This window comes from Trachemys scripta, chromosome 10, assembly GCF_013100865.1.
Source record: "Trachemys scripta elegans isolate TJP31775 chromosome 10, CAS_Tse_1.0, whole genome shotgun sequence".
Lineage (NCBI taxonomy): Eukaryota > Metazoa > Chordata > Testudines > Emydidae > Trachemys > Trachemys scripta.
The window spans coordinates 35190940-35205562 of record NC_048307.1 but is presented as its reverse complement, the minus strand read 5'-3'; the positions used below and the strand labels follow the sequence as shown (position 1 = coordinate 35205562).

The following is a 14623-nucleotide window of genomic DNA, read 5'->3' as shown; positions in this document are numbered from 1 at the left end:
CTGTTTAAGAGCCGGGCTGCCCGAGCGCTACCAGCTTCGGGCAGCCCCCATGCCTCCGGACCCTGCGCCGCCGGAGCCCGGGAGGGGAAGTGCCCGCCGGCGGCTGGGGTCCGGAGGCAAGGGGGCTGCCTGAAGCCCATAGCACTCAGGCAGCTCGGCTCTTAAACAGAACCGAAGAGTCAGGGGAGGAGCAGAGCAGCCGCGGGAGGGGAAGTGCCCGGCTGGCATTTTCCCGGACATGTTTGGCTTTTTGGCAATTCCCCCCGGACGGGGGTTTGATTGCCGAAAAGCCAGACACGTCTGGGAAAAACCAGACGTATGGTAACCCTACGGCAGACGCAAACATCTGACAGTGGAATCCTGGGTACATTTTAGACAGGGTTTGGGGGTGTTTTTGCTGTTTATTTCACAGCACTGAGACTGCTCCTTTGAAGGATTTCTTGTGATCAGGGAAAGCACTGCTGAAAAAAGATCTATGATTTTGCAATGCTGCTCCTGCTTCTAGACATTTTGGCTGTTTTAGATATTTTGGCTCCTTGTTTTCTTCTGGGTGCAAGGTGTTAGTAATCATCTTCAAAGCCATCAGTGGTCCAAGGCCATTGCCTGAAAGAGGATCTTGCAGCCCCTATTCTGTCACAGCATGCAATACAAGCTGGGATGTTCTTGCTGTTTATTGTGTGGATCCAGTTCTCTCAGCAGAATGCTCTCTTCTTTGGAGTTCTTTCCCCTTGATGGGCCAACACAGCCAGAGTTTGGCTGCCTCCAGGGCAAGATACAAGGCAAATTATTTAGTTTAACATTTTGTCTATAATATTTCATTACTCTCTTGTTCCTGTGCAGTCATGTCTACCAGATCTCAACCCAGGGCACTACATGGGTTTCTGTCCAATGAGCTGTTGGCTGCCTCATTACTTCTGATATAAACAAAACTCATGAACAGGCTAGGCAATCTTTAATTTGTGTTCCATGAAGGCAGCCCTGTGCCCCTCCCCCCCCAACCCCATTCACAGAATACACGGGTGACACCACTTATACCAAATCACCTACCAATGTCACTTACCACTTATACCTGCTCCTGTATTTTGCACTTCATACATCTGATGAAGTAGGTTTTAGCCCATGAAAGCTTATGCCCAAATAAATTTGTTAGTCTTTAAAGGTGCCACATGGACTCCTCATTTTTTCCCCCACTTTTCACTAGTCTCTTTTGATCTACTGTGTCCTCTGCCTACTCTTTGTTCTTCTTTGCCTTCGTGGAAATCCACTCTTTGTAATAAGCTAGAATTCCTTTCCAAAGCAGGAGGTATTCTTGAGGATCCTACTTCTTTGTATTCTTGTTGTCATTTTTCATCAGCCCCTTTCTGATTCTTTCACCATTACTCTGCTCTCTGACTCTTACATCTTCACAAGATACCAACAATAGAGACAACTTCGGACTTCCTGATCTTCCTTCAAGGGTTGGCTGGCACTTGGGTCCAACTGCTTCTCCAGTTGGGTGACTTCATGCAGTACAATGCATGTATTCTGTCTTCTTCCTGGGCAGAACATGATTAATCTTTCATGATGAACTGTCCTCAGTTTGGAGAAAGCTATTATTTTGCAGAGCTTCTTGACTTGGTTGTTGCAACCTCTTTTATATCTCTGAACTACTCATGAGTTATTAAGTATGTTGGAGGTCTACTTCCTCTTGCTAATCTGGGCTCTTCCACTCAAAGTAAATCTTCATTTCCCCTGCTTGCACTACTTATGTTTGTCTGCCAAATTTTAAAATAGCTGTTACCCTTTTTAGGCACTGCCTCTATTCACATTCTAGTCTGAATGCTCAGATCTCTCAGTACCAGCATCCTCCTTTGTCAAACTCATTGTGTCGTCACTTCCTCCTTCTCTTGCTTCGTCATGCCCAATGGCTTTTTGGAGCTCCAGAGAACAATTTTTAAACCATTATCTGTAATTTCTCGGGTTTCCTATAGGGCTGACAGCACAGAATCACAAAATGGTGTTTGGGGTAAGTCTGTTCTGCCTCACGGAGCACTCTTGGTCAGTCAGAGGGTGTGGCTACATGAGAAAGTTACAGCTCTAATTTAAATCAGTTTAAAAACAGAATGTATTTAAACCGGTGAGGCTGAGATTTTCAGAGAAGCCTGAGGGAGTTAGGCCCACAATTCTGACTGAAATTTACTGGGATTAGGGGCCCAATTCTCTTGGGATACTTTGAAAATCCCTCTTTAATTAACAAGAATTTGGGCTGGCCTTGGAATTTCTCCATCACACTTACTTGAGAAACTCATAATGTGGGTAGAAATGAGGCTCTCAGCACATCAAGAAAAATCTAGCATCTTCATTCATCGACTGCATAACTGGAGATAAAGCATCAGGCTGAACACCTTCCTTTGAAAGCTGTAACAACTGATGCAACTGTTTGTCATAAGAATTCAGAGCCGTTCTTAGCTAGGGTATGTCTACATTAGAAATGATAAAGCAGTGCAGCTGTTGTATAGACACTTACTACTTCCACCGCTGTAGTAAACCCACTTCTCTGAGAGGCACTAGCTAGGTGGATGGAAGAATTCTTCCATCGACTTAGTGGTGTCTACACTGGGGCTTAGGTCGGCTTAGCTGCATCAGACAGGGCATGACATTTTTCACAGCCCTGGTGATGTAATTCAGTTGACTTAACTTTGTAGTGTATACTAGCCCCAAGTCAATTGCCCATTCATTTTCTGATTCACTTCCCATTTTACATAGCCCTGAACCCTCTAATTCCACGCTGTCCCTTACAAAGGAAAAATCAATAGCAGCAATTGTGGATTCCGACATGACAAGTTAGGCTTCAGGAAGTGACGGGAGGGGGCAGTTTGGATAAATCAATATTCACTAATAATATTAGTTTCTTTAGTCCTCCTATCCAACAGATTGATTTGTAAACAACAGCTTGAACCTAAAAATCAAACCTCATGTGTGTAATCTACATATACTATAGGTTGGTAGAGTAACTTTCCTCTTGAAGGTTTGGGGAGAGGGATAGCTCAGTGGTTTGAGCATTAGCCTGCTAAACCCAGGGCTGAGAGTTCAATTCTTGAGGAGGCCACTTAGGGATCTGGGGCAAAAATCAGTATTTGGTCCTGCTAGTGGAGGCAGGGGGCTGGACTCGATGACCTTTCAGGGTCCCTTCCAGTTCTAGGAGATAGGTATATCTCCATATTATTTATTATTAAGGTTCTCTCAGTGCTTGATGACCTATATGCGATATGGGATTGCAGGACATTAAGCAGGGAGACAGCTATCTTACATTGATCTGAGGATGTTGGCCAAAGACCTTGAAACAAATTCCTATTTGGATGTCATGTAACATGGAACTTTTAGTGGCTACCTGGAACAGAAAAGGCTTCCATTTTTAGCATCTCTGCCAAAAGAGCCACACAGAATTCAAGTTATCTACTGTGGAAGAATGAAGGGTTGAGTTATCCCGGCCAGGATTTGAACTGGTGGTTCTAGAGCATCTTGGTATTTCTGAACCAGTTGCTTGCAAAATACCCACAGCCAACTTAGCTGGCTACTCAAAATTAATGTTTTTAATTCAAAGTTGCTATCTAGCCATTTCTCCCAGTGATGCAAATAGTGTACATGTCAAACTTAAGACTTCAGTTTAGCGTTAAGAAGTCTTACTACACAGAGCATGGTAATCAAGTGCTGCATTCACTTAACACTCAACCAACAGTACATGCAAAGAGACCGATTAGAGTAGAATGAAAGATTCCCATTGTCAATATCTTTTTCTCGCTCCATATTTTGGATTAATGAGACTTCTGTTTAGCTTCTATAAAGACTTCCATAAAGTCACAGGGTAAACTTTTAAGACCTGGAGAGGCCTGACAGCTCTCTTACATCAACTTCTCTGTCAATTTAAAATGGTCCTTTTTGTATGAAGAAATCAAGCAACATAACTTGGCAAGTGAGGATGACAATGAGAGTCTCCCCTTCTTGAGAATGTTGTTCAAACACTTAGAATGCCACGCACAAAATCAATTACCTATTCATTTCAAGATCATTCAGGCGAGCAGAAAGATCCTCGAGGCGGTTGATTTGTTTGTGGCACTGGCTACAGTAAAACTCAAATGCCTCATCAGTGATAATGCTGTGCAGTTTCGCAATGAGCGGGTTGACGCTAGAGAAATCACAAGTGTCATTTTAACAGGACAGGACAGAACAGAACAGACCAATTTGATTTCATCTGTGGCTTCCACAAGTTAAGTGGATGTTTGGAAGGGTGAGAAAGTCACAAGCTTTTCACGCAAGAATTACAATAAGAAATTTCGGGGCAAATGTTACTATAAAAATATGAAATCCAAACATCAACGACTGAGAAGTGCAACTGAGCTGGTAATTAAGCCATTTTGTTGGACAAATTGGGTCAAATCATCCCTATTGTAAGCAATCACCTCTTTCCATTCTGTCCCATGGGGGTTATGCCCACTTACCACAGGTATGGATTTGGATAATTGACTTTTTCTGGTCTCCCAATGTACCTGTCAGGCTGCATTATGTGTTACTGCTTTCTTAAACTCAGTGGGATGTTAGGATGTATGTGGGCCATTCAGCAGCATGCGGACCTACCTAGAATGGTTATCAGAATTTAGAGAGCTATCCTTTTAAACAGCACTAATAAACTCTTTCTGGTTTGCCTGGTCAGAAATAGAGCCCTAACTGACATGTTGCTGTGATGTGATTTAGTTTAAAGCCAAATATGTTCAGTCAGACACATCATTTTCCACTAGGAATGTTCTAAAGACAGATTGGAAAGCTGCTGTATGATGAAAACAGGGCAGCACACTAACAGGTAGGATTTTCATTTCAGAAGGCACAGCTTTGAAAGAAATACTAATGAAAGAATAAAAGGTCATGGGGCCAGCTCCAGACACTTCAATGTTACCTTTCTCTTTAAAGTGATGTGCAAGTGTTCACAGGATCAGCTTAGTTTTGCTGTTAAAAAGAGAACCTAATATATGAAGCCCGAAGTTTGTGAAGTGAGGATGTTAGAAAAGACTTCAAAGTGCTTCACTAGCTGCTACAAACTGTAAGGCTTTGGCTTTCAGCGACTTATGTAGAACACAAGGTACTAATGAATTCAGTGACATTTGGCAAATGAAGCAGCTGATCATTTTTGATGACTGACTAAATTACCAGTGTTGTATTCAGTGTTGTTGTAGCCTTAATGGACCACTTCATCTTGAATGGTCCCTTGAAATGTGTGTTAACTACTTATGCTAAATCATCTGTTCAAACCTTGTATTTAGCTGTGCCATTGAGTTTCCCAGAGCTGAAGAAGAGTTCTGTGTAGGCTCAAAAGCTTGTGTCTTTCACCAATAAAAGATATAACTTAGAGAATTTTTCACTTGACCAGAGCTCAGAGAGCCGAGAAGCGATACCTCACCCACCTTGTGTCTCTAAACTACCAGTGGTTTCATAAAAAGATTTTTAATAGCAAAGACTATGTAATACTTCTAAGATACCATACATCCTCTCCAAATGGAAAATACTTCTGGAAGCCACAAACTTTAATCAAAGGAAAGTTAATAGTGAAAAAGTATGACATAGAAGTTTAATAAAAACAGAGAGAGGTAGAGGTGTAAGCAGACAGAAACAAGGTCAAAAGTCAAAGACACCTGAAAGGACTAGTCAGCCACCATGGCACAGATTGATACTGCTTGTCAAGCAAATGGCCTGGACCCAGAGAGGTGCCGAGTGCCATTGCAGTCAATGAGAGCAGTTACCGTGGCTCAGCAACTCCGTAACTCCCCACATTAACTTCAAGGGGAGCTTCAGAAGCCCAGTGCGTCTCAGGATCAGGCTGTAAAGTTCCAAATTCAAATTCTGTGCAGTATTCCCGAGCCTCCACATATCCTTACAGACCACACAACTCCTTCTAATAAATCATCGCTGAATGCTTGAAACCCATTTTAATTTGGGTAATGACATTTTGAAGACTTCTTTTCTCCCTCTAGGGTTGACTCCGTTCAGTGAAGATCATTACTTCACAGCGGCAGCTGCTATAGTTGGTAGTGCTTTACAAACTAGGGATGCTGGGCAGCTGCGAAAGGGTGACTGGAAAAAGGGAAACATCCATTTCAAATCACAAAGCATGAGAGGGGATTATCATCTTAAAAAAAAACAAAAATAAAATAGATAATCTAAAAATAATTTGCCTCTGGAATTTGATCTCAAACTGAAGCTCCAAAGGAGTAGTTTTACTAGTTCATAGCCCGTCACAGACACAAAAGGAAGAAGCAATTCACCCTTTGGATGGCTCACTACACCTAATAAGTTTGTCAGATTGATCTGTATTAATAAAAATTAACGTGCTAAAATGGGAAACCTCATTGGCCAACAAACATATATAAAAATAACCCCATGGGCAGGTCCCCCCTATCACCACCTTATTGGTAGTATTTTTAAAATAGTGTTTTAATTACTCTTCAAGAAATGAAGTTATATACTAGACTATCTGCCCATTGGGTGGGTGAAGAAACCCCGGGCCGTTGGCCTCCCAACCTACACGCAGCATGCTGATAGCCCAGGGTCACCACACTGACTGTCATACATTGCAACTTACATGAACACATTGCTACCCTCTCCCATCTTTTGGTACAGTCACTTAACATAGCCCATGTAGGGTCTGTTCAGTGCTTATAACAGAAAGAATGTTGTTAGTTAAGAAAAGTAGCGCTGGAGCCTTTTATTTCAATTACCAATTACCAGTCATTTTTCAGCAATGAGTGCTTCAGTGCAGCTCTTTTGTAACTGCATGAATGTAACAGGGAGTGGGCAGAAACTCAGTAAGAGGAGTCACAAACACAAAGCGTTTGTTAAAGGCGAAGTGTCAATATACCCTAATGTTCCCTTCATTATCTTAAGTTTCTGATGAACCTTCTGGCGCAGAATTCCATGAACTATAGCAGTCAGCTGTGATGTTACTGTTCCCACTTAGAGAAGCTGGTAACATAAAACTGGTGATTGGAGACATGATTGTTTATGTAGTTTGTATAAAACAGCTCAGCAAAAAAAAAATTCAGTCTAAACCATTACATCCTCCAGTTCATTTCAACAAAAGCCAGCTTCACCAAACCTGGTTACATAGGGATGTTGTTTAGGAAAATAGAACATTATTCTTGGAGAAAATTCAAAATAGGGGACTTATCGACAATGCACATCTGGACAAAAAACCAGGAAGGGGGGCAGGCCTACAGTTTAGGGACACATTAGGATACAGGGTACTACTTCTGATGGCATCTTCTGCCATGATCTGGAACTTATATGGCCTTCACTTCAATCTCTCTTCCTTGGAAGCCCCTCTAATGGGTACACAGAGTAGCGATGAACGCTATCAGGGTAATCCACATCCTTCTCCGCCAGAAGGAAGATGCTGTGATGCAGAACATTATAGGGAGGGGATCAAAGCTGGGCAGATCACCAGGACTATGGGGGCTCATATGGAAAGGAGATCACATTTGGACACTGCATGGAAAGTAATAAAAATGCTACATCAGGATCATGAATCTTAGTTTACAATGTGTCTCCCAAATGGAAGCTACTTAGCTTGGGATTGTAGTTTCTGGATTCTAGGGTTAGCAAAGATCATCTGGTGTCTGATATTGTTTCACCGGTGATTTTAGCAAAGAAGTGGTGTCCCCTCTACTGTAATTAAAAATGACGTATGTGTGATTTTCACAAGAGCTTTTCCTTTTCCGACCAATAGAGTCCTGAATTGCCTACTGAGTTTTAATCAGGCTTTGTGAATCTTGTGAAACAGACATCTGGCAAGTCAGATAGTTATGAAGGGCTTTTACAGTTATTTTTAAAAAAAAAAAGCACAAATGTGTTTCCTTGGTGGAGCCACTCTAGGTGCCATTATCCAAAAGAGAAATGATCATGTTATTTTCCCCAGCAATTTCAGGGTTATCATATTGGCAATGGTATTTTATACTTCCATTCCACAAAATTATTGTTTCTGCAAGACAAAATATGGACTTCTCAACAGTTAAAAGCGCACTAAGGGTTTTTTCTAGTTATTTATTGTGACGTTGTGCAGTCTATATGGTTTTATAAAAACTTGATAATAAGTCAATATAATGTAACTGAGATAGTTTTAGAGAAAATACGGTAATAAGTGAATGTAACGTAACTGGGATATGCTTCATGCAAAAGGTCTCTTGTAAGGTATCATTACAAAGCTTATAATCTACTGAGTATGATCATCTGATTTGTACAAATGTACCACTCTTGTATCTAAAACTAGAAATATAAAATGTAACTCTGAGGGCCTATTGTAATTGTGTAAAGTGTGGACCATTAATGATGGTTTGGAATCTTGATGACTCCCATTGTCTGCAGATGGCTGTATTTACCTGTGAGTCTTCCTGTATGTGTGTGTGTGTGCTGGCAAGTGAGTAATGAAGTCTTGCAGTGACATGTGATCATCTCACCTGAACTGGAATCCATCTTTAACCTGGTGCTTTTCCAGTGAGGGGGGTGGAAACCCAGAGGGACAAAGAGTTCCCGCCTTATGCAAAAGATATATAAAGGGGGGAAGAGAACAGAGAGGGAGAGGAGCCATCATGAAGAATCCCCTAGCTACCACCTGAGCTGCAACAAGAGCTGTACCAGGGGAAAGAATTGTGCCCAGGCCTGGAAGGTGTCCAGTCTGAGAAAAAACTTACTGAAGCATCTCTGAGGGTGAGATTATCTGTATTCAGTTTGATTAGGCATAGATTTGCGCATTTTATTTTATTTTGCTTGGTGACTTATTTTGTTCTGTCTGTTACTACTTTGAACCACTTAAATCCTACTGTCTGTATTTAATAAAATCACTTTCTATTTAGTAATTCACTCAGAGTATGTATTAATACCTGGGGGAGCAAACAACTGTGCATATCTCTCTATCAGTGTTATAGAGGGTGAACAATTTATGAGTTTTATGCAGGGTAAAACGGATTTATCTGGGTTTAGACCCCATTGGGAGTTGGGCATCTGAGTGCTAAAGACAAGCACACTACTGTGAGCTGTCTTCAGGTAAACCTGCAGCTTTGGGGCAAGTGAGTCAGACCCTGGGTCTGTATTAGAGCCAGACAGGAGTGGCTGGCTCAGCAAGAAAGGGTGCTGGAGTCCTGAGCTGGCAGGGAAAACAGAAGCAGGGGTAGTCTTTGCACATCTGTTGGCAGCTCCCAAGGGGGTTTCTGTGATCCAGCCCGTCACATTTATTTCCACAGGAAACCTCTATTCAGATGCAGCAGTGGGTCAGCATCAAGGAACTCTTCTTGATTTTTACTCTGCTTTCTAGCTGGATCATTTATTCACAAAACACGAAGTGTTCAGGAAACACACCAGCCCTATGGCCAGCAACTTCCTGGTTCCAAGCCCCCAGCTGTTCCACTGCACTACATTGCCTCATCTGCCATTGATGCTGGCTTCAACAGAGAAAGCTGCATCAGCTAGTGCAAACTAACCAACTTACCACATGCAAGTCATAAAAGGAAGATTTTTGAATCAAGAGGCATCAGCGAAGGCAGGGTACTAGTTTTCTCTAACAAAAGGTTTTGGTATTAATCACACTTCTCACAGGAAAAGAAACATGACTTTTTCCCTGATGCGTGTGAAACTGAAACCCCCCCCACACACACAGTCCCCCAACAACTGCTACTGGAGCTCTGAGCATCTTTGTTGCTCTGCAAATCAACTTGGCAAGAGGTTTTTAACTTCAGAAGTGACTAGCCAATTGTATTCAACTTGACAGGATTCCCTCTGTGAACCAGTTTGACGTATAAAACAAAAGGAAATCCCACATATGCAAAGCCTGGTTAAAAATGCTATGCAAAGGAAGTAGCTACAATACTGCCAGTACTAGGTGTGATATTACCTGGGAGAAAGGAAAGAGGAGCTGCTAAAGCTGGTTTCTCCGTTACACAGGCTGTCTGAGAACAAATCTGCTTCATTCCCTTCTCCATAATCCTCGAAGTGCTCCTCCCCACTAATTACGGTAACGATGGAGTGATTGTTGAGGTCTGAGCTCAAGGGCAGGTCCTGTGGATGGGATCTATCAGAGCAAAAAGTAAAAGAAAGGTGTTAAAATGTTGCCAAGGTAATTACCATTCCAAAGGTTCATATTACACCCACAATTCCAATTGTGCTTATTACACGCCAATTCAGGATAAAGGACTAATTCTTATGGAAAGTGGAAGGCTGCAACATAATTTGTACAGTACTTGGACCCTGGAAGGGGCAACACAAGTGCTCTGTGAAAGTTTGTACCAACAGTCTGTCATGTCCATCAAGGTGGGCACCAAAGTAAATGCAACAAACCTGTCTCAGAAGTACCATGAAACTTGGCATAGTAAAACTGGTGAGATGATGTATAATTTGGTCAGTAAAACCAATGGTGAAGTTGTCACAGAGTCAGTGGGCCAGTGCTCTGGAACTACTCTACACGAAGCCAGTCAGGACTCTGGTGTAGCATGCCTCCTCTCTCTGAGCATATTGTCACCAGGACAAGAAGCATACACAGCTTTGACCTTCCTGGGTCTGACCCAGTAGCGGCCGGAGGGGGGGGGAGGGGCACGGCATGCGGCCCGCAGCATGGCCTGGCAGCGGCGGCCAGAGGAGTGGGGGGTGGGGAGGGGCGCAGGCAGCATCGCCGGCAGCCATGGGGGGGCGGCGGGCACGGCCAGAGGAGTGGGGCCTGTGGGGGAGGGGGAAGAGGGCACAGCCTGGCAGCCCGCAGCATACCCCAGCAGCTACAGCCGGAGGAGCGGGGGGAGGGAGGGTGTGTACAGCATGGCCAGCAGCCATGGAGGAGCAGCATGCACGGCCGGAGGAGCTGGGGGGCACAGCATGGTGGCCGGCAGCTGCGGCTGGAGGAGTGGGGGGGGGGGTCCACGGGGGGTGGCCCGGAGGAACCATGTGGGGGAGGGGCAGTGCGGCCGGAGGAGGAGCCAAGGGGGCGTGGCCAGAAGAGGAGCTAAGGGGGGGCGCCTTTTTTATATTTGCTCCCCCTCCTCTTAGAAGCTGGCTACGCCACTGGTCTGACCTTGGGCATTCAGCATCCCCTTCCTCCCCGTGTGTGGCTCCTGGAGAAGCCAGAGAGTCCTGCACCCCAACTTCTGCAGTCAGCAGTGACTCTCAGCCAGCATGTAGAACAGAAGGGTTTATTAGATGACAAGAATACAGTGTAGAACAGAGCTTGCTATCACAGAGATCAGTGACTTTCAGCCAAGTCCATCTTGGGGAGTCCTGGGCTAGACGGCCTGGACTCCCCCTCTTCCAGTCCCTCAAGCAGACTGCCCAGCTTCCAGCTATCTGTCCCCTGACACCCCTGTTGCTCCTCCTCCTCCCCTTTGTCCTGCTTCACGGGCAAAAGGTGCCACCTGGTTGCACCCCCCTCCTGGGTCTCAGGTTATGAAGGGCACCGCCATAGCATACGTGCAGACCGCTGGGCAGCCTCACCTGCCCAGAGGGTCTCGGCACAAATCACATACCCAATTCCCACCCCTGGAATATTGGTGCAGTACACAGGGAAACAGAGGTACACACAATATTAGGACAGGACAGTAAGACTCGCATGCAACACAGGATTAATAAAACCCCACTTCGTCACAGAAGGATGCTCAGCTAGCTGGGCAGAGAAAACAAAGCTAAAGGATTCCTGAGTTAACACCATGCAGTTAAGTTATACAGTCAGCCGACATCTACACATTAGCCTGTTATTTCACTTAGTGCTGTGTAATCCTATTAAGAGCCCAGTACTGGGGTTTAACCAGTCAGTGGCACAGATCCTCGTTGGTTGCACAAGGCAGCTATTCAAAACATCAAAGTTTGCTTTAAGTCAGCGACTACCCTAAATAGCCCTCTTCTGGTTTTCACTGCAAAATATTTTAAGCAGTCAGGTGGATAAAAACGGGGAGGTACTGCTGCTTTTTTTTTTTTTTTTTTTACACGGTTTTGACATCAGATTCACAAGTGACATCTGTATTAGCATATTAATCCCTTATCTAAGTATGCACGAGATTCATCGCTGATATCCCACTATTTCATTTGATTAAGACAGGATACTCAAGCTATCATCAGTCATTAAAAACATCCTGCTTTACATAACAATTTTCATCTTCAACCCATTGTACAAATATTAACTCATTACATACTAATTTATGGAAAATCTTGTGGAACTGAAATGCAGAGCTTTTATGCAACTCTAGAGAAAATAGGGGATTGTAAGAGTCGACCACTGGAGAAAGTCTAAGATGAAACCAAAATTTCTTTCCAAGAGGACACTGCTATGCAGACTAACCGCATAAAGAAAAAAGCATCCAGGCACCATCATCCTTTCTTGATTCCAATGACAATCAGAGAACCTGTTACTTAAAAAATTCCGCTATTTATAAGGACGTGGCTTATTTCATTATCCACTTGCTAAAGAAAAAAATGTATCAGACCAACAATGTTAAATCTAATGAAAAAGTTATAGATAAGCCATTTAAGACAAAAATATACAGCATTTAAGAGACTTCCGCCTTACTCTGCTAATAAAAGTCTTCCATCCATGCAGAAGCGAGTCTGACAGCAGATAAATTCAGCTTCAACTTGCTGGGAATCTGCACACCTTCCTACACACTAAGGAAGTGCAGTTAAATCTCTAACTAGGTCCATCAAAAATTATGCTTTCAAGCCTCAAATTTTTTAGGAATGTCTTTCATCCACAAGGTAAATGCATAAACGGAGGCTGCTGGGTTGATGCTCAGGGCACCTCCTTTACAAATGAGAGAGGGTACACTACCCATCAAGAAAGCAACACAGGCCAGAACAAAGCAGAGGAAAGATTATTTACAAAACAAAATATATAGAAAATATGTCAGAGCAGACACCTTGGCTGATCTCAGTGAGGCAGATCCCTTTAAAGGACAGAATGGGCCCTATGAAAGGGCAGAGTTATGAAACACATTGTTGTGCTATTTCATGCATATCTACTGTAGATGTTAAGGGCTTAAAAATCCTACAGAAATCTTTCTGATCAACAGCTGAAATGTTTATTTATGTTCATACAGTCTAAGGTGCACAGACTTTAATATCAGTGACTGAAAGGTCACCTTTAGAACTACACTCAGCCTCAACAGCTACAGTGACAGGGTTTTACTGTGCGATGGATCCCTGGAAACACAATGGAGGTGCGAGAGGCAGTTCTACAGGGGCCCTGCCTCAATGCCGTTAAATCCCACAGCCTGCAGTCAGATTTCTTGGGTAAATATTCTCCCTCTCACAATTTTCAATTTCTTAAGCTTCCTTCCACATTTTAACCCAAAGTTTAACATTTATTTAAAGCCCTATTATAAACTATTTGAACCACGAGGGTTTTACAGGACACTGCCTGACTGAACAAGTAGGAAGGTGGGGGATGGACAAAGCACTGTAAACACCTCCCCCTCCCCCATCTTTAAATCTAATTGTGATGGTCCCAATTTAATTTAAAAAAATCCCCAAGCAAAGGCTTTTGTACCTACAGGCAGGTGAGTCCAAGACATGTAGCCATTTTTCCAGAGGGTCGGGGGGGAACGTATGCAGGCCGGCATGTTTTGCTGACCCTCCTTGGTACAATCAGCACTGTTTGGTGGCCTAGCAGCTTGGAAGCTGATTATACACTGAGAGTTAATAATCACTGAGCCGAATACTCTTCGGCAAAGAAAGCGCAGCCAGCTAATCTCCTTTCCTTTATAACACCCAGGGCCTCTCATGGTAAGTATTCTTTCCGCCCCAGTTCAGAGCACCTGCTCCCCACCCTTTCCCCACCATGCAAAGAAGCACTTTGAAAAGTCATCCCCTCTTCACTTTTGGAAGAAGTGAAGCGACAGGCTTAACAAACAAAGAAATGCCAACCTGAATGGACTCAGCTGATCTGTTTCTCAATCTTACAGTGAGCACATTAATTAGCAGGCTTTAAACTAGAAAGGTTAAACAAACTTTTATTTCGATAAAGACTGAAGAGGTCATTATGTTTCCATTGGTAAGTCATTACTAAGAGTAGAATTTGACAGCTTCCCCATTCTTCCCTACCTCTCTCCATCATCCTCTCATTTCCCTCCCTACCCCCAAAACTACCTTCACAATATCCTTTGGGGAGGACTCAAGTCAAGCACAACAGTTCCTCCAAAGGAATGTCAGTGCTGCTCCAGAGACCACATGAAAGAATGTCTTTTAGTCATACCCTGCAACCAGATTTTTCAGACAAAAGTCATTAAGCTGGAGTTACAGTTACTCATGCATATTTACAAAGTAAGGTGTGGGTGGGAATACTGCTCCTATTTTTAGAAACCAAATAACCAAAAATATAATTTAAAGTGGTATATTAAACTTTATGCTTTATCCTCAAAGTGTTGTGAGAGATCTCAGGCCCTGAACAGATAAGCAACTTGACAACTGATAGAGAGCTTTCAGATGTGCACAGGAGGTGACATTTTCTGTGTCCAGGTTCCAAAAGATTACCACACTAAATAAGGTAATTAAAAATAGGCTGTATACTAATTTTTTCAGAATATTTAATTCTTGCATAAAGTCACAAACACTAATAAGCTGTTAGAACTAGAAA

The 14623-nt window shown here is 43.2% G+C and overlaps 1 protein-coding gene across 3 annotated transcripts in view; it reads right to left on the bottom strand.

Moving 5' to 3' along the window:
* The window catches only part of RAB11FIP3 (RAB11 family interacting protein 3), a 200103-nt gene that overhangs the window by 27861 nt on the left and 157619 nt on the right, over window positions 1-14623 (bottom strand). For 2 of the 3 annotated variants that reach the window (XM_034783026.1, XM_034783028.1), the window contains 2 exons: window positions 9911-10087; window positions 4031-4165 (listed from right to left, as the gene is read on the bottom strand). In XM_034783026.1, the coding sequence (XP_034638917.1) occupies window positions 4031-4165; window positions 9911-10087 (312 nt within the window). The remainder of the gene's footprint in view (window positions 1-4030; window positions 4166-9910; window positions 10088-14623) is intronic. The other variant, XM_034783027.1, reaches the window with a different exon arrangement.